General features: G+C 36.1%; 1 protein-coding gene across 1 annotated transcript in view; it reads left to right on the forward strand.

Moving 5' to 3' along the window:
- Positions 1 to 24,942, forward strand: part of cobl (cordon-bleu WH2 repeat protein) — a 120,963-nt gene that overhangs the window by 23,868 nt on the left and 72,153 nt on the right. Inside the window, exon 3 of the mRNA XM_016232749.1 lies at positions 20,826 to 21,020. Within this exon, the coding sequence (XP_016088235.1) occupies positions 20,826 to 21,020 (195 nt within the window). The remainder of the gene's footprint in view (positions 1 to 20,825; positions 21,021 to 24,942) is intronic.

Consider the following 24,942-nt stretch of genomic DNA (forward strand, 5'->3'; position numbering starts at 1 on the left):
CCTCATTAATGTACACACGAAAAATGTTATGTTATAATGTGTTATAATAATGTTATAATATAAATTATATGAATATAAATATAGAAATGTAAATAATTTAAATATATATACTGTATGGTGTGTATTTATATATACATAATAAATATACACAGAACCCATACATATATTATGCATACAAAAACTTTTATATATATATATATATTTCACTTACCGCCCAATGTTGTCCAACAAAACAATACATATTAAAGGCTATGAAAACAAATAAAGTGAATGTAACCATGTACGCCTTTATATTATGTGCAAAAAAGTGTTAACATCACATTTCATTCTAACATTGTAACATTGGAATCTAAAAACAAAAATAAGGCTTTTAAAGCAGAAGTTAAATGAATTAAACTAAAAATGAAAATAAATGAGAACAAAATCACAGAGTTGTGTTAGGCTATTTTGATTACCACTTTACAGTCACTTTACAGTCAGTGCTATCATAAAAATAGACTTACTTGTAGGTTTAAAATTCTACATGTCACATTTATTGTCCAACTACAAATATTTCAGCGAAATGTATATTTTAGTCAGAATTATTGCGCTGATATTTAATTGAGCTCTGTCTGTTTGGCACGCATGCGCACGGCGACGCTCGTTCACTGAAGTGAAGTTTAGCGGAGAATCCCAGAAGGCTCATGCACTTCTGACAGAAAAATGGAAATATTTCCATGACTTTCTAACATTTACAGATGGAGAATATACCTGTGAAATGTAAGTTGTGCATTTAGGAAGACGGCACATCTCAAACACATTAAACAGCGCGAGTAGCCTAGTGTCTCTGTCAGCGGCACACGCAGACTTATCTATCAGAGCATATGACGGGCCGAGTCGCTTAAACTAATATGCGAAACGAAACTATAAACTGTCTTACCAGTTTTTAAAGGCCTTAATATGAAGCTTATCACATGTTTAGAACAAATTGGATTATGCACTTTCTCCGCAGCAGCTCAGTCTGTGTCCTCAGCTATATTTTTTATATGTGCTCGTATCAAACTACTGTATATCGATATAAATGGTATTGCCTCATATCGAATTGCTTATAAAGAAAATATCGAGATATCGTATAAACTCGATATACCGCCCAGCCCTAAAATGTATGCGTGTGTGTGTGTGAGAGAGTATATTAAAGGGATAGTTCACCCAAAAATTAAAATTTTGTTAATCTTCGGAACACAAATTAAGATATTTTTGATGAAATCCGATAGCTCTCAGACCCTGCATTGACAGCAATACAACTGAAATGTTCCCATGTCCAGAAACGTAGCAAGGGCATCTGTAAAATAGTCCAAGTGACATCAGGGGTTCAACAGTAATTTTATGAAGCAATGAGAATATTTTTTGTGTGCAAAGAAAACAAAAATAACTTTTTTTTCAACAATTCTTCTACTCCTCATCCCGTCTGCAGCGGCGCTGCCATTGTGGAGAGTATCACGATGCATGTGCTTGCTTCCGCGTCATGTAAACGACACATGCGCATGCTGACGCATGTGCGTGTTAACGTAAGCAGCAGCGCCATGCACATGAATTGTTTTTTTCTTTCGTTATTTTTACTTTGCGCACACAAAGTGCGATGACAACATTTTCAGTAGTGTGAAAATGGTTTCAGGAATGGTTTAGTTTTCCGGCAACAAGCTTTTTCCAGAAAGTAGTGTTGTGACAAAATATTGCATCACTTTTTTGTCACATTATAGGGTAGCATTTCAGTCCCACAAGCAAACTGCCATTTACTTTTTTTTTGGTGCACTCAACAAGCACTATCTTCAAGAGTATCCTTGTCCGTAAGTAGTGCTGGGAACATCTCACGTTTTGCTTCAATTGTTTAAAAAAAGAGATTTCCTAATTTGCGTGATACATTCATAAGTGTTCCCAGAGTTATATTTTGTATTTTCTTCATTCTGCTGTTTAGCAGTATGTACTTGATTATGTTATATAAATAGGGTGTTTTAGTTTTATTATGTTTTCAAATTGTATACATTATTCTGTAAATTGAGATTCTAGTTGATTGTGTTTGTGCCAGATAAATAAGGACTGCTTTGTATTGTCAGTATGCTGTAAATAAGTGCCATAGAAAAAAAGAGTTAGCATCTGGGTTTCTTCAGTGTAGTGTAGGGCTGGGTATCAAGTTCGATACTTTTTAGGCACTGACCGAATTGCCTCGATACCATTGAGGTTAGTATCGATACCTAAGGGGTTAATCTCATCAGCGTCAGTGAGCCAATAAGCCTGCAACACACAACATATCGATCAGTGTTTGACATCCATGTTATGTGACCATTCATGCAAACTGTAGCATCATGCTATATAAGACAATAAATAAGATTTATATTCCGCTTTTACTCAAAACTCACTTTAAACCACCATCGAGTGTTTGTAATAACTTCCGATTGCCGTCTAATATGTGTTTTGACCATGTAATGTTGCTGAAATTAAATATGTTATTACCTCAGAGCAGCGATCATGGAAGAGAGAACACAGACAGACAGCGCTGGAAGCTGCTAATGCTCATCAGTAAATCAGTGGAAAATAAATAGAAATCATGATTCTGTCTGAGCTATGCATTTTAAAATGAACACTAACTAGTGTAAATGTAGCCTAACAGATGTGTAAACTGAAGACTATTTGAGCCTTATTAAAACTATTTGCACTGATTTATTCTGTTGGTTACATTTTGTTCCTTTGTGCAGTGGCTCAGGAGATGAGTCTTTGAGTTTGTATAAACATCAACAAGCTGAAAAATTAAACAAAAAGTTTTTTCTTTGTTAGATAATGTAATCTTGTTAAAATTGATTTCATAAAACTGGTATCGAACAAAGTATCGTTCAGGAGCAGGTATCGAAATCAAGGTATCGGTACCACATTTTTTGAAAGATACCCAGCCCTAGTGTAGTGTACTATTAGTTTGTAAACTATAGTATAGCTTATTACTGAATCAAAAAAGTAGTATAATTGTAGCACAAATACTTTAAAGTATGAGTGACCTTGGCTAGATGCAATTTCAAGCAGCTTCCTTAAATCTGGTGTATACAGATGCAATTAGAAGATGTGACTTCTTCCATTATATTAAACTTCACCATTGACTGTTTAACAGAGTCAGGTGGTCTTGAGATGCTAGTCTAATCATGTTATAGAAATGTTAAATGCAAATGCTTGTTCTTATTTTTGCCATTTTGGAGACAGATTAGCACCATCTTTTCTCTCACCCTCTTTATTTCCATTAACTTTTTTCTTCTCTCTGGAGAAAGTGAGTAATTGGCCCCAGAATCCCAGTGTGTGTTTGTACCAGAGGACCTGAGATTTCTGTCTCCCTGGAGAACAGACTGTGTTTGTTCCAGCAGCCATGGAACTTAAAGACTGCCTGCTCTCTCTTTCCATCTGTGGGTGTTTGGATCGAGAAAGAATGGCATTGTGGAGTAGACTGAGGGAGTGAGGAGTGTTTTGTTATGTTGTGGAATACCCTGATACCTCAGCGGGGTTTTTTTTTTCAGTGGAACAGCCTGATATTTTCAAGAAATAACTTTTTAAATGCTACAGAGATTGTGAGAGATAATGGTAAGGAGAAAAGGGAGGAACAAACTCAAACTCATGTTGCCTGTATAAGCAGTGTGGCTGTGCTGTGCTAACTAGTTAAGTTGGCTAGGTTAAAGGAGTAGTGAACTCAAAAATAAAAATGTTGTTGGTTTGCATTTCCCAAAAGCATTGTTTGCCAACTATGGCGCAAGTTCTGGTATAGTTCAGTTTTTCCCATACTACATTCAATTGAACATTCGCAAATAACATTTGCAAGCGTATGTGGTTGGAACTCTTGGCAGCTCTTGCTTGACCTGTGGTTAAAAGCATAGTTTCCTGTTAGTATGACATGACTAAAATAGATCATGGGCACTATGTGCATGTACTTAAATACTTAAGGAAACTCCAGAGTATGATATAAGTGGGAATCTGCTATGAATCAAACATCAAACAAAGCAAAATGACAATGAACAAAAACTATTTTCTTAAGGGAAAAAAATACTGTAAACTATACAAGGAACCCTGTCATTTCTATATTAAATGTTAAAATTAGCAACATAGTCCAAATCCAGTTTTTAAAATAAAATTTTTAATGATATTTTTATTTTCAGTTTTTTTATTATTATTATTATTTTTATTTACTTGTATTTGTTGTTGAAATTTAAACATTTAAAATATAATCAGATGTATTCAAACATACAATAAATAAGACATCACTAACAGGTTGAGTGAAAAAATAATGCATATGTAATAATGATCAACCGATATATCGGCTGATATTTGCCATTTTTCAGATATCGGCATCGGACGATAAGTTTTTCTGTTTGGCCGATGCGTTTGAGGCGGGACCTTTATTTTGACGGCGCTGAGAACGGCAGCGCCTGAGCACACAGTGCTCACATTCTCCCTCTTGTTCGCAGTCGTCGTTAACAGTTCTGTCTAATATGGATAGAAGTCTATCTAATAATCAGATAGAACGGTTAAACAAAGGAATTAAAATGTATACAAAGTATTATATTATTAGTAATAGAAAGGCAAACATAATACTTTCTCGTTTGCCGTCAGCATTCAGCAAATACGCATTTATATAATTTAAACAAATCTTTGAATGAATAATGAACATTTAATTTCACAAACCTTGCAAACTTAGTCGAATTCAGCTGTGAGATCGTGTGAAGTGTGCATGTGACTAGTGCTGGGCGGTATACCGGTTCATACCGAATACCGGTGTTTATTTTTCTTAATGATATGAATTTTTTAAATACCGTATGTCGCTTAAACAACGTTCGGAACACGACACTGTTTGAAAGGGGACCCTTTTCACTGTGGCACTGTGGTGAGGGAAAAGCTGTATGTGTTACTAAGCATGAAAGTTCCGAAACTGAAGCTGTAGAACTAATAGAACGTGATGACAGAAGAACTCATCCACAATATCCACATTGACCGCCACAAATATCCACCACCCCCTGCCATCAGCTCCCGCATCTCTCACACACACACACGAGTGCGACTTTAGCACTAGATTTAGCAACTTTTAGACCCTTTTAGCTGCTTTTTTCCATAGAATATTCATACTGACAAACCTAGCGACTTTTTTCGATAAACCTTAGCTATGGTTCAGTTGGAAGATTTTGCCAGTGCTGTCCCGCGAACGCGAGGTCTGACTTTCCCAGAGAAGTGTCACCTCTCTCGGCGTCTGTTCTGTGCAGTGAGCGGCTGAGAAGCAGCGCATTCAGTTGGCCGCACCGCAGCCGACTCATCAATAAATCAATACAAAACAGCATTTCCTAGCACCTGTCGCTTACTGATTGTTTGGAATTATAAATATGAGCGTAGTTCGTCTGTTAATATCACATTTTTTGTTTGTTGTTTTTTTTTGTTTGTTACTCAGTGCACTGCATGAGAAAAGTAATATAGCCAAAACAACCGCATAGCCGCTCTTTAGTGTAGATGCATGTTGATTTTATCAGACGATGCCATGATTATAAATGAGAGTGACTCCTGGTTAACATGTATTAAAAGGGGTCGTGTTTAGTCACTATTTAGTGTGGTATTTTTTTTACAATATTCACTCATCATGATGTAAAATAGGGCATTCTAAGTCAATATACTGCAGTATTTCCTCTCTCAATCAGTAGAAAATATGGTTAACACCTGGTCATGCATGAAAAAAAAATACCGTCATGTACTGTGAAACCGTCACACAGTTAGATTTTTTAGAAAAATACCGTGATATAAATTTTTGGTCATACCACCCAACACTACATGTGACCTGCATGATCGCGTGTTCTCTGCATAACGGTCGGTCCATGTGAATTGAATGCTGACAGGAGGAGAGTTCAGCTTCACTGGAGACACGCAATCGTAAACTCGTGATTTCAAATTATGCTGCACTTTATCCGTTTGCCCACTGTCATATTCATGTAATTTTCACTGTGTGCTGTATGTAAAATGAGTGTTACCTTGGCTTTATTTGAAAAAATATGATTCCCAATGCACACAAACTTCCCAGAATACTGAGTTCCCTGTTGGTTACAGTGTTTACCTCCTTTTTAATTATATTTTATTAAATATTTATTTATTTGTGAAAAATACTTTGTCATCTAAAGTATAAGTATGTTTATTTTACACATTTATATTTTAATCCATTTTCAAATGATTTCAAAAATTCTTGAATATTAATTAAAATAAATAAAATTATATTGGCTTTATATCGGCCATTGGCCACCCTGCTTGCCAAGATATCGGCATCGACTGTCAAAAAACACATATCGGTCGACCACTAATATGTAATATTACATGTATTTAGCAAAACATTCCTCTCTAGAGTTATTGAGTTGAATTAATTGAAATGAATGGCTTTACGTGTCATTGTTTACAAGCTATTGTACTGATATTTTCTGTGGTTGAAACCGTAATTGTGTGATTACATGAGACATGATACATTTGTCAATTTTCGATCATTTCCATGATCGATCGTCGTTTTAATTTAACGTTCAATTAATCGATTAATCGTTAACCTAAATGTAGCAAAATGCGTCTATGCAGCCCGGCATGACAGGATGTGCAAAAGTTACTCAAAAAAAATTTAAAGGGGATTTAGTCTGAATAAAATGCTAGTAGCAGGATTGTAAAATGAATAGATGGGATTATGATCATTTGATAATATAAAGAGAGAGCTCGTTTGAGATCATTTTACTTTGTTGACTGTTTCCTATCCCGACACAGAGACCGCTGAACGCGCCTCTTTAAATGGTTTCGTGGTGCTCGTTGTTGTATTTTAAAACACAATTGCAATGTTTTCAACTGACATTATGGCATTTAAAATAAAATGATCCCTAACGTAACTGTGGCGCGTGTGGCTGTGCTGCGCAGTCAGTGAAATGCTTCCATCGGCGCTGCTGCAGCAAAACACACTGTTGCTAACATGAAACATTATTATGTGAGTATTATGACCAGTACTTACTTTGATCCTGCTGGATCCTGTTCTGGAAAATGTCAGATTTTGAATTTTTGCGTTGCGGTACGCCTATTTGTTTTTAAAAATCCGGCATTTTCTGTGCATTAGATCATGACAGTGCTTGCGTGCGTGCATACGAGATGGAGCGAGCGCGAGTTTGGCTAGATGTATTTGGAGGTTATTACTCACATCTCATTCGGCACAAATCCAAATGTTTCCATATTCGTAATGCATTTGAATGTTAAACTATTATTTATAATGTAAACTAGGCTTGTACTTTACACGCATTCGCATATAGATGGAAAAGATCATCCTCTTCACATGAGCAAAAACGTCCTTGGCATTACAGCAGAGTAATGCCTCTAGTTGTGGCATCACCGTTTAGTGACCGCATTGAATGCTCCGGGAAAACGTATAGTCAGTGTCGGTCACAGCGCCTTTTAATTGCTGTTTTGAATCCAGCAATTATTTATTTACAAATTATAAGCTCTGATTATGACAAGTGTGGTATAAAAGCTTTGTTTATTAGGGGAATAATTGGTTAGTTGGAAAATGTTACATTTCCACAAATTCAATAATATTTAGGCATTGTTTCTTTTCCTAAATCCTCACCGTCTAACCCTCTAATTTCGCAGGTTTATTTTATTGTCATTCACTTTTTATCACTGTTTTTCGCATCTAAGGGAAATTAAAGATTTCATAAGAATTCGTTCGATGTATTAATTTGTTCCCTCATTTTAGTTAAATCATAGGTTAAGGAACAAATTTAATGAAACCTGGACAGTGGACACAAATTAATAAGTCGTAGGAACGAATTAACAAGTTGTAGGAATGAATAGCCTATCTGTCCTGTGTCCTGCAGCCCTGCAAAGTGCAGAGCCCCATATGAAAGAATTATCTGGGGAAATGACTTAGTTACTACATTTCTATTGCTTTCCATGTTGAAGAACTTTGTGTTGCTTCTATTTTAATGTACTTTAAAAGTTTAAATCACATTAAAAGCTTAATTTGTACATTATGAATGAATGCTGATGCATTTATATACCGTCCCCGTCATTCACAGCCGCTCGCACGTGTTTTGCGCATGAGCCGCACGCAGCCCAAAATTAAATGACTTAATCGACCATCGATAGCTTTAATTGATTGCATCTCTTATCGACAATTAATCGATCATCGATTAATCGTTGACATCCCTAGTTGTACTGTTTCTTTCAACATACCTTCTGATATTCATTCATGTTTATTTTGTACTATAACTAGTAGTAAAGAGGAAGAGATGATTCACCTACAATCTGCATTGCTGCTTCAACTGAGGCGGCTACATTTATTGTTTGAATTTTGTGATAAATTTGACATTGAAAGTTGAGACTTGGTTTCATATAAGAATTAACAAAAAATAAAGCTTATTGCGATTATTGGATAGGAGGTTGACTAGCCTATATGTTTAGTGACGTTTTTTTTCACACAACAAACAACTGTCATGGTCATGTTAATTTGATTGTTTTGTTCTCCGTAGTTTATACTTATTGTTTTTTTTTTGCCACAGTCTTTGCCTGCGTTTGTAGTTTTTGTTGCCATAGTTTCTAATTAGTTTCACACTTGTCCCCTGTTCTGTTGATTACCATCCATGTGTATTTAAACCCTTAGTTTCTTCAGTTCCGTGTTTGACGTTCAACATATGTTAGATGTGTATTGTGCTGTCGCTAACTACACGTTAACCAAAACAACAACAGCACAGTCTAAAATTTTTTTTTTATCTAAGTATTGTCTTAAAATGTATTCCATTAAGTTTTTTTTTAATTAATAAAAAAAAAAGAAGGTAATTCAGTATTGTCAACCCATCCCTATTGATCGTTGATTACCATCCATGTGTATTTAAACCCTTAGTTTCTTCAGTTCCGTGTTTGACGTTCAACATATGTTAGATGTGTATTGTGCTGTCGCTAACTACACGTTAACCAAAACAACAACAGCACAGTCTAAAATTTTTTTTTTTATCTAAGAATTGTCTTAAAATATATTCCATTAAGTTTTTTTTTAATTAATAAAAAAAAAGAAGGTAATTCAGTATTGTCAACCCATCCCTATTGATTGAGAAGGATTCTCAGGAAAAAACAAAACAAAACAACAACAAGAAAAAACGTAAGGCAGGGACCTGGTCCTATCCATTGGTTGTTGATTGGATGGAGGCAGCTCTGAATGCGAGCTTGCAGGCGATTATAAGAAAGGGGCAGTTAATGATTTGATAAGTTCAGCATTCTTCACCAGAGAGAAGGTTTTTTTGGACATTTTGATTTAAACAAAGTCCAAAAAAATTTATTTTTTACATGCATGAATGAACACGAATTTCGAAAATAGAGTGAATTTCCATTTCATGTCAACTTAAATGTCTCTGTGGTGGCACCTACACAGAACAGGACAGCTTTACAAGCGTTAGTGTCGTCAGTACGATAGCATTTCTGTGAGCTGTTTATAGCTCCTCAAAAGACAGAGAAGCTTCACCCTCAGCAGTAAAAGGGTGGGGTTTCTGCCAGTGAAATGGCCCTGTAACCAGAGATCAAGGGCAGATGCCGTGCCAGCAGACTTAATGCTTAGCAACGGCAAACAAACGGTGGTAAGGAGTTGAATGTCCCTCCAGATTCACCAATCGTCTGGGTCATTCACTCTTTGCGTGAAGCTTCAATCATAAATTTGCAGCTGCTTGGGTATGGGCTCTCGCTCGCTCTTCTTGGGTATAAAAATAGGTTGCTATGTGAACACCATGACTCCCCAGAGGCATGTGCCTGTTGTTACGCCCTGCTGATCTGCTGAGGGTGAGGGAACTCGTTTCCTCAATGGAGCAATGCACACCAAAACTCCAGGGGCAGGTGGTGAGATATAAAGATATGGACCATGACTGAGAGATTCAAATCTGACACAACTTTTCAGTCATTTGTAAAGCTGTCATACTGACAGACATGACTTGAAATGTATTTCAGGCAAACTGAAACTGTGCTGTCAGTGGTTAAATTTAAGAAACTTAACTCGTAAGCAGCCATTTGTGTTATGTATTAAGCATCACGCTATATGAGTGCCATTGCTTTTGCTTTCCTTTCCTTTTGAAAGCTAATAGTCAACCTCTTTAGTCACTGATCATCTCTGGAAATAATGACATAAATAGATCTACACTCAAAGGCCTATTGTAAAAGAGAACAGCAAACACTATGGATCCTTCAGGTTGAATCCCACTGTTTGCTTTGGGCTAAAACAGAACACCCAAACAACAGAAGGATTAATGTGGACTAATAAAGGTGCTATTGTTTGCTGTACTGTTCAGTTCACTAGAGCATGAGCTCAGGTCAGATCTCATGTCCCACTTACACATACATCCACTTATTTAACGCTCATTCATCCATACAATGTTTGTCAGATATCTTTTGCTAAGTAATCTAATTCACAGTACTTCCTTGTACTCTGACTTTTTATTCTTCTTATAAATTTTTTTTTGTTAGAAACATTTTCTTTTTATTCTTTTTTATTTATTTATTTTTTAAATCCAGGATAATATGGCTTTGTGGTTTCTTTGTTTAGTGTTAAATGTCAAGATTAACACACAAGCAACTCTAATTTGAGGTAGAAGGGCTGATTTGTTGGTGTAATGGTTGAATCACATTTCCTGACAACTAAGCGTTTTTTTTTTCAGGAACATGGTTTTCATAGTTTACTCATTTTAAAGTTTGACTGTGGTCATGTTTAGGATGTTGTCATGGCATTTAGGAAAAAAGCTGATGTTGGAAAAATCTCATAGTTGTGTTTTGAAAAACTTTTTGCTTAGTTTAGTTGTTTAGCGGACAACTAGAGTGGATACTGTAACATTCGTTAAATTGATGTACTTGACGATGTTGTGTCCTCAAAATGCCTTGAAGACTCAAATGCAGCCAAGTTTTCGCTCCCGCGATCATACGCGCGTGACGAAACGGGAGAGGTGCGTCTGACTCCGGGCTACTTTTACACTGCTGCCGTGGGTTATTATTCAAGTTAGCGGTTCTAAATACTAATAAATAAGCGCTAACAGCACATGACATCGTGAAAATGCGGAAAAATATTAACAGTTAGCAAAACATTTACAGAAAAATATAACTGTTACCGGATTAACCTGGCTGCCTTCTCACTAGACCTCTGCTTTGCAGCACAGTTAATGATATGCTAAGGATAGGATCCCTCAATTGGTTATTGAATTTTGTGACGTAGCAAAAAAAAGGCTGTTTCAAACCACGTTTCTGTGACTGCCTTTGGGAAACTACAGTTTTAAGGAGAAAATACTCAGCAATGGTGTTGATAAATGGATTGACACATGGTTTGTCTAAAAGCATATTAAAAACACCACATAGACAAATAAACAACATAAAAAACTTGATTTTCACCACAGGGGACTTTAATGCAGGAACAGCTCTAATTTCATAGTCATTATTAGGGATGCAACGATTAACCGGTTTCGCGATTAACCGCGCTTTAAAACATCACGGTTAATTAATCGTAAAGGTTCCACTAAACCGAGTGTTTCTGTTACACGGAACGGAACTGTTGCAGCTTGCGCAAAACGAAAAAAGTTACACTAGCAGTGCTCCAGCTTAAAATGACGTGCTTATCAGAGGCACGGAGGCTACTATATGCATTAGATGAACTGTGACAGAGGGGCCAAACAGCGAAGCTTTATTTCCACCAGAGAAATGCTTGTCGATAGTGTGGGACCATTTTGGGTACACCAAGAATGACCAGGGTGTCATTTAAATATTGCTGTAAAAAACTGCTGCTAAAGAGCGAATACATAAGGGATTATGCACGGCTAGCTGTACACATTGAACAATTTTAATGCACAACGTGAAGGCAAGAACCACCTGATGCGAAGCTACAGCTCGTTAGCTCAGCATTCTGCCCGCTTCACATCAGAAAGAGATGAAAGTGCGGTAAGATCACATTTATTTGAATTAATTAATTATAACATTTATCTACTTGAATTAATTATTCGAGAGAGAGAGAAAGAGAGAGAGAGAGGTGACAGTTGCCTGTGTGAATTAGCCTACCTGCATCTGTGCATCTCTCCAGTAGGCTATTTAATCTATTTTATTAATAAAAGTCACGGGGCAGCATTCTCAAGAAGTTTGTGTCCTCCTGAATGTATGCACACGTGCGCAGCGCCATCTCCAATCTCACAAACCAAAATAATAGACATGATTTTCTCAGGCCACATGTAATCATATGAATTATTATAAAGATTATTAAAATGAATAGGCTACGTATGGATGACAGTTGATTACAATATTTCAGTTTATTTCCATCATTAGTAACAGTTTCCCCTGTGGGACAAATAAAGTTAATATTAGTCGTATATTAATAATAGGCTACGTCATTAACTTTGTTATTTACTATCCCTGTTGTAGTATTATTCATAAGTAAAAACCAACAATATTTTTTTTCACCATGTTTCCAAATTCTCTACCCCAGGTCCAAAAGAAATGTAAAGAATGTACAAACTGAAAACATTAAATACTTTTGCAATCTATTTCCATTTGTTATTTTCAAAAGATAAATACTGTCATGGATGTTTACAGAGCAGAGTTCACCTTTTTTAATTCCAATGGGAGAGATGGACTTTTGTTTGTCTTTTTTATTATTATTTTTTGCTGTATTGTTGGTTACTGTCTTATTTCTGTTTCAAAAGCCAGCAATAAATAACACTTTAATATCTAAAGAGTGTTCATGTGATTTTATACATTAGTAATGTTGGGAAATTAATAAATGCATAGTAATCGTCATAATCGTAAAACCGTGATTATTCCTCAGACAATAATCGTACCAACAAAATCTATAATCGTTGCATCCCTAGTCATTATATAGATGGAAACCGATCAAACATTCAATAATAGCACTGACAGATGTTGGCCTACTTTTAATATTTTAAGACAAAAGTGAAGTCCTAGTGGAGTAATAATATTAGTAATAATAATAGTAGGCCTAATAGTAATAGTAGTGGATATAGGGATGGGAGCAGCGGCAGCAGTAGTGATAATAATGTTAACAATAATAATAATAGTAATAAATGGACTACTCAGTTAAATTTAATACCCCTCCAGGTCCCACAGCCACTCCATCCCCGCCGGCGAGCACAACCAACAGATCCGCCGGCACAGACTACTACTACAGAACTAAATTATCTAAAACAATGTTTCCACTTTGCTCACTGTTTCACTCAGCTCCTTGAATTCACACACAATCACGGTGAGTTAATCTAACCTTGATATTTTACATTTGTTAACAAATACATCTTAGTTGAGCTCTTAATGAAAAATATTTATATTTATCAATGTTTTGAACAAAAAAAAATATTACTTGAAAAATAAAACAAATAATGCTAAATTGAATTGAAAGACAAATTGTTAATTGGATGAGGTACTGCTTGAAAACCTTTTTTTCAGTGCAGTCTCTCGTTTATCTGCCCGTCACATCAATAACTGCCATTCAACTTCCATTCAAAGCTGCAAGAGTGGAAATGAAGACACATAGTTTTTTTTGTACAAATAACGAATAGAGCAAGCTAATGTTAGCTAGAAAGCCAAAGACAACTTAAGCGTCAGAGATAATGTTAATGTCTTAGGGCATTTTACACAATAAATGGCAATATATTTTCCGTCTACCGCACATATATGTCTATAAATGAACACAAATGACATTTTAAAAGCTTTTAATACCAAATACAAACAGTGTTCTATTTAATACACAAAATTACACCAAATGTGTTAACATTGTCATAACAAAAAATCTGTTAAGAATTAACACAACCTGTTCACACTAAAAATGTCAGTGGGCAGTACTTACACCAATAACAGAAAGTTTTATAGTGCAAAAATTTTTTTTGTTTTTTTGATATAAGCTGTGTCTCATTTAGAAGGCTGCGTCCTCCGGAGGTCGCATTCGAAGGCTGCATACGTCATCGAGGCTGTCTCATTTCAGAAAAGCAAGTAGGACACTCCGAATGCGACCTTCGAATGCGACCTTCTTTGACAGGAATTCGGAGGATGCATGAGGTGTATCCTTCGCTGCTACAGATAACCCACAATTCTTTGCGTCGCCGTGAACAACCGTTGTTAATTTGAAAAATGCCGGCGCCGGCAGATGTAACGTACACACAAGCGCAGATGTGGTGTTTACAACTTACCTTAATTCGCCTCGGTAAAAACGGATAAACTTTGTTTTTAATATCCTCCTCCTTTTTTTCTCTAATAGATGCCTGCTGTACATACGCTGCAGCTCCTCAAACATTGAACAAAACAAAACAAGTAAAACCATTTTTTTTTTCAAATTACTTTCCAAATTTAGAAATAATTAGACCTGTGCATTAAGTGATGCAGAGCAAATTCAGAATAACAAATCTACTGCAGCAACAAGTTTGTGTTGGCTGAATACAGTTGAAGTCAAAAGTTTACATACACCTGGCAGAATCTGCAAGATGGTAATTATTTTACCAAAATAAGAGGGATCATACAAAAAAAAAAAAGCGTGTTATTGTTTATTTAGTACCGACCTGAACAAGATATTTCACATAAAATATGTTTACATGTAGTCCACAAGAGAAAATAAGAATTTAATTTATAAAAATGACCCCATTCAAAAGTTTACATATGCTTGAAACGATGCATTAAGAGCTTATAAATGCATTAAAACTTTTGAACAGAATGAAGATGTGTACATTTTTCTTATTTTGCCTAAATATCATATATAGGCAAAATAAATAATCCCCCCCTCCCCCACTGCTCAAGGACCATACTAAACTTTTTGAACATCTCCAGCACATTCTAACAATACCCTGATAATACTGATAACCGTGATAATTTTGGTCATTATAATCGTGATAAGAAATTTTCATACCGTTACATCCCTACATTCAGGTAACAACACAGTATTAAGAATCAAGTGTATGTAAACTTTTGAACCGGGTCATTTTTTATTTACTCTTGTGGACTATACAGTATGTAAACATCTTTTATGTGAAATATCTTATTCAGGTCGGTACTAAATAAACAATAACATAAATTTTATATGATCCCTTTTATTTTGGTAAAATAATTAACATTTTGCAGATTCTGCAAGGTGTATGTAAACGTTTGCCTTCAACTGTATATTTAGCAGCTTCTTGAGTTAAAAATAAATCTTAAAGCACTCTTTTTTGACATGTCCTTTTTAAGGCAATGTTTAAAAAAAATAGTTTTTAAATTAAATCTGAAAACATTTTGCAATATTAATGCATGATTATTTAATTATTTAAATAATTAACTTATTTAAATTGTAGTTAACACCCTTCTAGGCTGTTCTGTGCTTATTAATTCATTTATTAATTCATTTATTTTTTTAGGATGACTTGAGACTTTGTGACTTCCTGCACTTGCTATACTTCAGACTTCAGTACCGTAAAAGTACTGAAACTTGTTATAATAATCATTTTATAATAAATCCAAAAGCAAGACCTGAAAAAAAACAACAACTACAGAGTGGAAATGGCAACTGAGCTAATGAGTGATCCTCTGCTGCTCGACTGGTTAATTTCATGCAATTTTCATCTTAAAAGTCTGTGTTTTTGTGTGCGTGTCTTTGCCACCTTTTTCAACTATGATGAGTTTGAATCCCTGTTCTTTTCACTAACAAAAATACTCTTACATTATACATAGAATGTTATGTTATTTTATAAAGTTCTTCTTTCTGAGCGTATTTGGTTTGTTGTGTTCACTGTTTGTGGCAAATGTCAGTCATCTGGATACTCCATATATACAGAAAATGTTCATACTGTGCACACATAAATACTGTATACTGCAGAAATAGTTGGAGGAGCAAATTACAGAGTGAAAATGTATCAATGCAGTGAAAGCTAAGTCATCTCAAAAGGAGAACAAAGTCGATCCATTAGTAACCCAGTCGCAGTGAAGGCTGTGTGTTTGGAGCTGCCAGCTGAGAAGCTGAGAGTTTCCTGCTCTCCCAGGGAAGCTGGCTCATGCCTAAAGGGCTCTTTGTTGGACAAGGTGTGTGATCTGAGCAGCCACTGAGCTCGGTACAAAACCACACTTTCAAAATGTCCTGTTCCTGTTAGCCCCGGAGGTGTGTTCTTCCACACTTAGTACAACACATACGCACATAAGAGCACTATCCCAGCAGGTGCCAAAGTTTTCCTACAAACATGCCTTTCTTGGGCATAACTACTAAAATGACTTATATTTCGAATAACTGTTGGTAAATCTTGGTAAATCTTAATCCTGAATATTGCATCTTCATAAATAATTAAACATTCATAAATATTATGAATTCATTCATCTTATGATTTTTCATAGATATTTAATAAATAATGGAATATATTTAAAAGAACATGCAATTTTTATGGTATAAGACATAATCAAGGTATTACAATGCCTTAAAGGTACAGTTGACCCAAATATTAAGATTCTGTAATCATTTACTCACCCTCGTGTTGTTAAAACAATAAGACTTTTGTTCATCTTCGTAACAAATGACAAATATTCTCTCATAATTCTTGTCCATACATTGAAAGTTGACTAATCCCAAGTGGCAAAAAATTCATAAAGACATTGTAAAAGTAATCAAATGGTTTAGTTTAACTGTAAAGAGACATGAATGCTGTATATAATGAACAGATTTAATTTAGACTTATATTCAACTGTGCATGCTTCACACACAAGAACAAACCTGATGGGTTCTTGTGTGAAGAAAGCATATCATATTTATAATACTGTTAACCATATTAATATTAATATTTAATCTGAGCAAAATGACTTGAATTGATATAAGGGTGAGTAAATGATGATGATGATTTATTAATTTTTTTTAAAGAAAACTTTTTTAATTTGCTTATTCAGCCTTGAAGCAAAGACATCAAATCTCTTCCTGTATTCTGTCTCATTGAAATCATTGTGTTTTAGCATTCATTCGTTCTGTTTTGGAGTAGCTGGGCATTCCATTGACAGTCCCGGGGCAGAGGGCAGTCTTGGTTGCATAATCAGTAGAATGACACAACAGTGTGTTGATAGCAAGCATTTTGGCACAAGTCTTTATAAATCATTAACTGGGCATGCTCGAGGTTCAAGCATTTTGGCATTCTCACATGCTCTACGCCTCTCAGTGTCTTCCAGGATCATAGACGCTCCATGTTCCAGTAGTTCGCCTTCTGTGTGGTTCCTGGACACTGGACTACAGACAGACTCTCACGGCTGCTTTGACAGTAGTAGGATGGTTTTTATCTACTGCTAATATTTGCACCGCGGAAAGGGAATTTGCTTAACTGATCAGTTGAAACGAAAAGAGCGCTTATCAGTTCTCAGCATATTTGGGTGTCGGTGTGGCATTGAAAGTAAAAGAGGTTTTGTGGTATGATGTTTGGGGCCTAGTTTTTGAAATACGGCTGAAATATGAATACTTTTGACTTCAAAGGAGGTTAATGGTTTACCAGTTTCCCCCTTCAAGGTCATGACAGAGATTATTCTGAAACAAGATCTATAGTTATATGTTACTGTCTGTGCTTACATTGTTTCATAACAACTTGGAGAAAACAACTTAATTGCTTAGCAATGTCATAGAGCAAATAATTGTTGGTTAGTTTGCTTCAATACATTACATTTCTCATATTTCAACAAGTTTGTACGGTACTGAATATGCTGTTGACCTGTTTATACAGTAAGTAAAAAAAAATTGTCACCGCTGCTTCACCTCACCCACCACCCAAAAACTCTTAAAAGCTTTTAGTTAGTCAATTAAAAGTGTGATAATTTGAAGAAAAACTTGAAAATTTTCTTTAGAGAGTAGTATTATTAAGGTTAATGATTTGAAATATTTTCTGTTCAGTTTACACTTTTATTTTTCTCTCTCCAAATGTTTTGATTAATTAATTAACATTGATTATTTTTTGACTGGCTATGTAATGTGTGTAAACACATCTGTGATTTGGAAATGTAGATATGCAGACATTTCTAGATTTCTGTGTACGTGGTTGTTGATTATCTGAAGGTATTCTCTTACTGCTTTTTTAGATTGCCCGTCCCCTGTTCTACTTTATTATGTAATGTCAGCTGATAGAGTTTTTAATGTTGTGTTTTTATGGTCAGAAAGGAGGAGTTCAGTCTAATCAACCAGAGTGATCTTGACTCAGGCTCGAAAAAGATAGGCCTATGTTTATTACTGCAGTGTGACATAATATATTATCACATTGACCTTTTAAGCATTGCAACTTTAATGAAAACACTGATTATATTTCCTTAAATGTACATCTGCTTGTTTATGACATCATGATGAGCCTACAGTACATTGTGATCTTAAAGGTTCTGTAGTCTTTTTTATGGCCCAACCATTTGAAACATTGATCCAGTGCTTATATAGTTATACTAGTTGTCAACCATATGGTTATATTAACTCAACAATGCAAACTCAATTTTAGTTAATATTGAGTTAATATGGTTTCTTAGCTTTTTCAATACATTCTACATAATTTTTTCAGTGTATTTACTTCTTGTTCTGTCTGCCATAGCAGCGTTTTGGCTACTAAGTAATTCTTTCATGTGTTGGTGATTGATATGCTGCTTAACCAAACATGCAATCATATTAATGCCAGAACTAGTGTTGTGATACAACACATTCTCACTTCTAAGGCGTCAAATATTGCGGCCCTGTTGATGCCAAAGGTGTTGTCAACCCACTGGTGTTGTTATACTGACACACAGCAGGGCTTGTTCCATCACTATGCTACTTGCTCATATTGACTATTACCGGTATATAATTACATAGCAAAACATTCTCCTGCTTCTATGTAGGGGTGCTCCAATTGATCGGCTACCGATCACTATCGGCCGATAATCACGTTGGGATGTTTGATCAGCGGTCTCTAAAAAGGCAGATCTAAAAAAAAAAAACAATCTCAAGCTTATGACGCTGCCATGAGAGGTTTGGCATGACATGCAGCGGCACGTCTCAGTCTCTGTCCGGCGCAGATGAAATAATTATAATGCTGAAGGTGAGGTACTCACCTTCATATTTCTTAATTAAATAGCTTATAAAGTGATTTGAAAACCTTGTGTGAGACGTAATTTCACAAACAGTATCAGCGTGTGCACTCTCTCTCAAAATACGCAAATGTCTTCAAATCACCACACATAGCATCTGTCTATAAGCCAGCTGCACGCTGTACAGTTGACACAGTTATTGTCACTTGCACAATCGGGGTAGTTTCACATCATCACTAAAGTTTATAAATTTCATTACTTTTTAATTCTTGCCCGTGTTTAACCATTCAGCGCTCGCATGCTCTCCTGGAGACCGTGTACTTATGCACACTCGCAGTGCACACACATAATGCCAGGTTCACATTACTCTGTTTGCAGTGCGTATGTGGTGTGTATTTTTTCCGCGCTCATGTTAACGGATTAATAAAGTGTTCACACTGCACACGGATGGGCGATTTTTATTTAAGTTCTTTTGGACTGAAGCAATGCAACACCCGCTGAGTGGCATTAAACAGCTTGAAAGATCAAAGACAATTTTGAATATAACTCCGACTGGATTCGTCTGAAAGAAGAAAGTCATATACACCTAGGAGGCCTCGGGGTTGAGTAAAACACAGCCTAATTTCCATTTTTGGGTGAACTAACCCTTTAATATATAAATATATAAGTAAATGCAAAAGTAAAAAGCATTGAATAATGTGTTGCTTATATTTATTGTGTTTAAACATGTCTGTGAAAGATTGTATTACTGTACTGTGTAAAAAAAGAATTGCAATGCTGAAAAAGCATTTTCAGTGACAATGTTAGGATTTGAAATCAAAATAATGGATAAACAGCCACGGATCAGTAGCAGACTCCTGTGTGAAAGCTGCTTCCCCTCTCACAAGAGTCACCTAAGAGGGGAATTCCCCCCATTTTCAAAAATGAAATTTAGGCCCTGAATAAATGGCTAAAAATCCTGATTGGAGCATCACTATAAATAGTTATAAATAATAAAAAGAAGGCTTTAAAAAGATCGGTATCGGTGATCATATCGGCAGATACTGCTTTCTGTGATCGGGCTCAAAAATCCTGATCGGAGCACCCCTACTTCTATGTTTTCATATGCATTTGTCATAAAACTGCACAGTTTCCATTGCCATTATTTTCTTTTGGGTGGTGTTAATTTGTTAGGTTGCAGCCTTGGTTGTCAAAATACAATACAAATACAATACTCACATTTGATTTAAGTCTGATTGAATCATATAAACAACTGTTTTGTGATGGCTTCATCTCTTTTCAGTTAATTTTGGCATTAGGTTGAGGCAAAGGAATCACATCATCACGTTTTCTCAGTGGGTTTTAGGTTGAGACAACATAATGGCACCTTTGCGTGACATGCACCAACACTTGACACTTTGAGAATGAGAAAATGCTCTTTGATATGCATAAATTTGTTTATGATCAGTAAACAATCAAGTATTATATCACTGGTGGAATTTCAGGGCATCCCATTATATACATTCCGCTTATCAGGTACTATGATAATGTATGATAGTGCCTGAAGGGTGACCTTGAATTTAAAAGCAATCAGTCTTTCAGTTATGATATCAGGTTTATTCTAGTATCAGCCTCCAACAGCAGGCTAAGTATGAACTTTCTCATACATGCATCCTGTGTAGTAATTGGCAGAGATTGTCTGACGACCCGTTTCTGTGTAACTTCATTGCCATACTTTAAACACCACATAAACATTGAACCTAATCCTTACTTATTGCTCCTCTGATTTTATTCAACAGGAGGAGAATGAAGGCCAAGGCCCCCCCTCCACCTCAACCCCCTCAGCCTGCCCCCCGCAGGATCTTCCGTAATGCCGTTCCTGATGGAGGAGGATCTTCAGGGGGAGACAGCAAGGAAAACATGCTTCGACCCTCTGTGGCTCTCCATATCAGTCTGCCTTCAGGGTACCAGACCACCGTCAATGTGGATGGCAGGTGAATACGCTCATTGCACTGACATTAACTTAAAGCTGCAGTCCGTAACTTTTTTTTTTTTGCCCCAAAGGCACTCCCCGCCCCCCTTGAAGGTAAAGTTAATTTTATTTTCTCTATAGCGCCAGATCACAACAGAAGTCAGTTAAAGTTACCTTTCTTATAGAATAGGTCTATACCTCTTTTTTTTTATAAACTAAATAGCCTTATGTTATTTATCTTATTTACATGACGGCATGTCATTTCTGTCTCTACATTACTTGGTCGCGCTCTCTGCATCGCGCACAGCCGAGTTCTGCCCCGATGCGCACACACAAGTGAGCACACTCCCACTCCCATTAGTATTTGTAAATATTAAGCCGCAAAACGACTATTTAAATATGAATTCTGTGTGTTAATGAATGGCGCAGATGCGCGGTTTTGTTTACTACTCGTACTGAAGCGCGCGTGACGCTTCTGGTGATATTAACGTCCGCCGTCTCATTAATGAGGACATAAATACATGAACAACATCTCCAGAACTGCCCTGAGAGTCACTTCATAAGCATTTGACCATTTCATTTAAGTAAAACGGTCCTCATATCATATAAACACAGGAATGTAAAGGTATTCACGGCAACCTGTCAAAATAAAAGTTTGGTTTAACTTGAAGACATTGCAGCAGAAATATATTACTATTGTTCAGTAGAATGTACGTAATAGGCTACTACTACTACTACTAAAATTATTAACCCTCTGGGGTCTGAGGGTGTTTTGGGGCCCTGGAGAAGTTTTGACATGCTGACATTGTGTTTTTTCTCGGTATCTTAAAAACATATTAATGGCTAAAGTCTGATAACACTGTATTCAGCACAAACTGGGCTACAATAATATGTGAGCAGCATGAAAGTACATGTTTGTGTTTTTGAGAAAACAATATTTATGCGTGGTTTGTGAAAAACATAATTTTTTAAGTCACTGAAATAAGGCACATACAGACATAACACATACAGAATATTTGTTCACAAGACTTTTGAGAACTGGATGTGGTAGACTAGAGTTTTTGCTACAAAATGAAGTGAAAATTATCCTGTTCACTCCTTCACAGAAAACAATATATTGATTAAAATTTTCTAAGACACTTTTTGTGTAGAAAGGTTCTATGCGAGAGGGTGTCCCCAATCATGTGTAATGCTGTGATCCACACCTGAGAAGACAAAGGCCTGCATAATGAGCTGCATAATGAGCCTTTCAGTCAGGTGTGTGACTGAGAGGGAAGAGTTACCAGAAAGAATGTGAGGACAAAATAAGTTTATATATTGTTTGTTTGTAGTTTATTTAGAATATATTTAACTATCACACAAAATAACTTGAGATACACTTGTGAGTGCAGTTAAGCAGTTTATTAGGTTTATGTGGTCCCAAGAAAAAAAGCGTACTTGCTTCCAGTCAGTCAGTACACTGTGGTACATATAGTGGTACAGAAGACACATTCATAGCTATACATCTTTGTGCCACTCTAGGAAACAGTTCCTTTTCAGCTGAACACACAAGTGAACATCACATGCCTGGCATGACATTACATGCATGCCGTATAGTGTCCATGAAGGGTCTGACCCTGAAAAGACGGTCGTGTTCAGCTGTGCCCCTCTTTCTGTCATTGTCCTGGTCTGCATCTGGGTGACTCATGTGCAGATTCCATGAAATGGTGCGGTATCTGTCCCTTGACATGATTGTGGCAGGAAAAGGAACAGAGAAAAGACTGTCCTGCCGCCAATAGTCTCTGATGGACCTCAACTTCAGCATGGGCATGTAGAAGAGTAGTCCAAAGTAACAGTACAGCTCACTGATGCTCATGTCTGTCCATTTATATTTATGGCCTTTTGCACATGCCCTGGCAGCCTGAGCATTGGTGTTTCGACACAGAGTTGACACAGCAGTTTCAGAAAAAAACCTTTTGAATAGACTCATGGGAGTGTGTGCATCACATGGTCTTAGCTGTGGTCCAGGTTCCTGTGCGGGCAGGAATCTCAGAGCCTGTGGAGCCATGTCAACATCAGCCTCTGTTTTCCATGACCAAGTGGGCTGCTTATTTGCTTTTACTCTCTTTGCCACAGGTTCTTTTGCACTGCATCCCCTTTCTGTGCGAGATGCAGGTGAAGGCGAGAGTGATGTATTCACAGTCCTAAAAAAGTGTTGTAAACAAATGTTAGCATTTATTTTTCACAGTACCTTAGTATATGCGTACTTGATGAGAAAACAGAATGCCATACTACAGTAAAGTACTTTATTTAATTTGTTGTGGTAATTTTATAGTTGCTGTGGTAATATAACAACTATAGTAATAAAAACAAATGACTTTACCCAATACTGTACTTCGTTTTCTACAACTATAGGGTATATTATACTACAATGCACTGCAGTTTACTGTAGTATTCATTAACAAAGTGTTGTAAAAACTATAATATATGCAGTATAATATTCTTTACTATATAGTATGGTTCAAAAACACTATAGTATTGACTATAAATTACTATAGTATTTTTTCATGTGGGATATAGGCATAACAAAAGTAGAATTTCTATAAACCCATACAGGAAGATTGACTTATTGTGTTATCCCAACCACAAATAATATTACCATATAGGCATAATATAAAAATATAGTCTAAACAATCCAAATTGTAAAAAAATAAATAAATACATAAAACCATGGCTAATTTTTGTAAGATATATATAATATTGTATGTATGTTTATATCGGCCTATAGCATTATATATATATTTATCATTATATAGGCTATATATCATCATTATATATATATATATATATATATATATATATATATATAGTGGCCTGTAAGGAGATATTTCATATTTCAACCAATTTCACTCTGAATAGCTGAATTTAGTCTGACAATAGCCTGTTTGGAAATTTCCAAATTTAGACATAAAAGCCTATAGCGTGCCAACATGCAAACGCGCAGAAAAAGTAAGTAATTATATGATGAAGCTTGACGTTTTATGCCATTTCTCGGGGGCGTGTACATGATTACCTGGCTCGCCTCAGTTCATTTCCATATGAACAGCGCGCTCAGAGCGAGGCGGGAACACATTAGCTATAATGAGGCGATACGGGAGAAACTGGACCACTCCTTACTTTCATACGGATTACATACAAAGAAATTGTTTGTTTTCGACTTGAATTGGTTAATTTAAAAGTAGACATTTCAAGCTTCCTATACATATATTTATCTTGTCTTTGAGGCAAGTATTCGCTGAGATTCGGGTTGTTTTATTTATGTGTCTGTGAAGAGAGGTGACAGAGATAGCAGAGAACGCACCCTGTTTTTTTTTGTTATTCTACAAAAGCACAGTTGTTAAAGTTTTGTTGTTATGAGTGTATACAAATAAAAGTAGACCCTTTACAGATTCGATTGATGTATTGCTCTTATCTGTATGATCAAAACTGAAAGTGTAATTTAAGTTCTTTTCGGCGTTATCAGGAGAAGATGCAACAAAACGCGTATCTGCATTTGTCGACCCCAGAGGGTTAAAACCTTATTTTTAAGGAATAATCACACAATATTTCTTCAATGTTTTAATTGTAATATTAAATCCCCTTTATTTTCCAAATTAAAATGTTTAATTTTCATTAATTAAAAAATAAATGACTGTTTTATGCCTTAAAAAATATAAATACACAACACAGAATTTCTGAGGAAAAAATCATCTCAGGTTACACATGTAACCATGGTTCCCCGAAGGGAACGAGACGCTGCATCCAAAGACTCTATGGGAACGCCCCCAGCATGACCACGCACTGAATCACATGTGTAATCAGTCCAATGGAAGGGCGAGACATCATAGGCGGGTGACGTAGCGACCAGGAAGCTATAAAAGCACGTAAGGTGGAACCGGCGTCAACTTCTAGGAATGAAGCAAGCG

This window comes from Sinocyclocheilus grahami, unplaced genomic scaffold, assembly GCF_001515645.1.
Source record: "Sinocyclocheilus grahami isolate Dianchi unplaced genomic scaffold, SAMN03320097.WGS_v1.1 scaffold418.1, whole genome shotgun sequence".
NCBI lineage: Eukaryota > Metazoa > Chordata > Actinopteri > Cypriniformes > Cyprinidae > Sinocyclocheilus > Sinocyclocheilus grahami.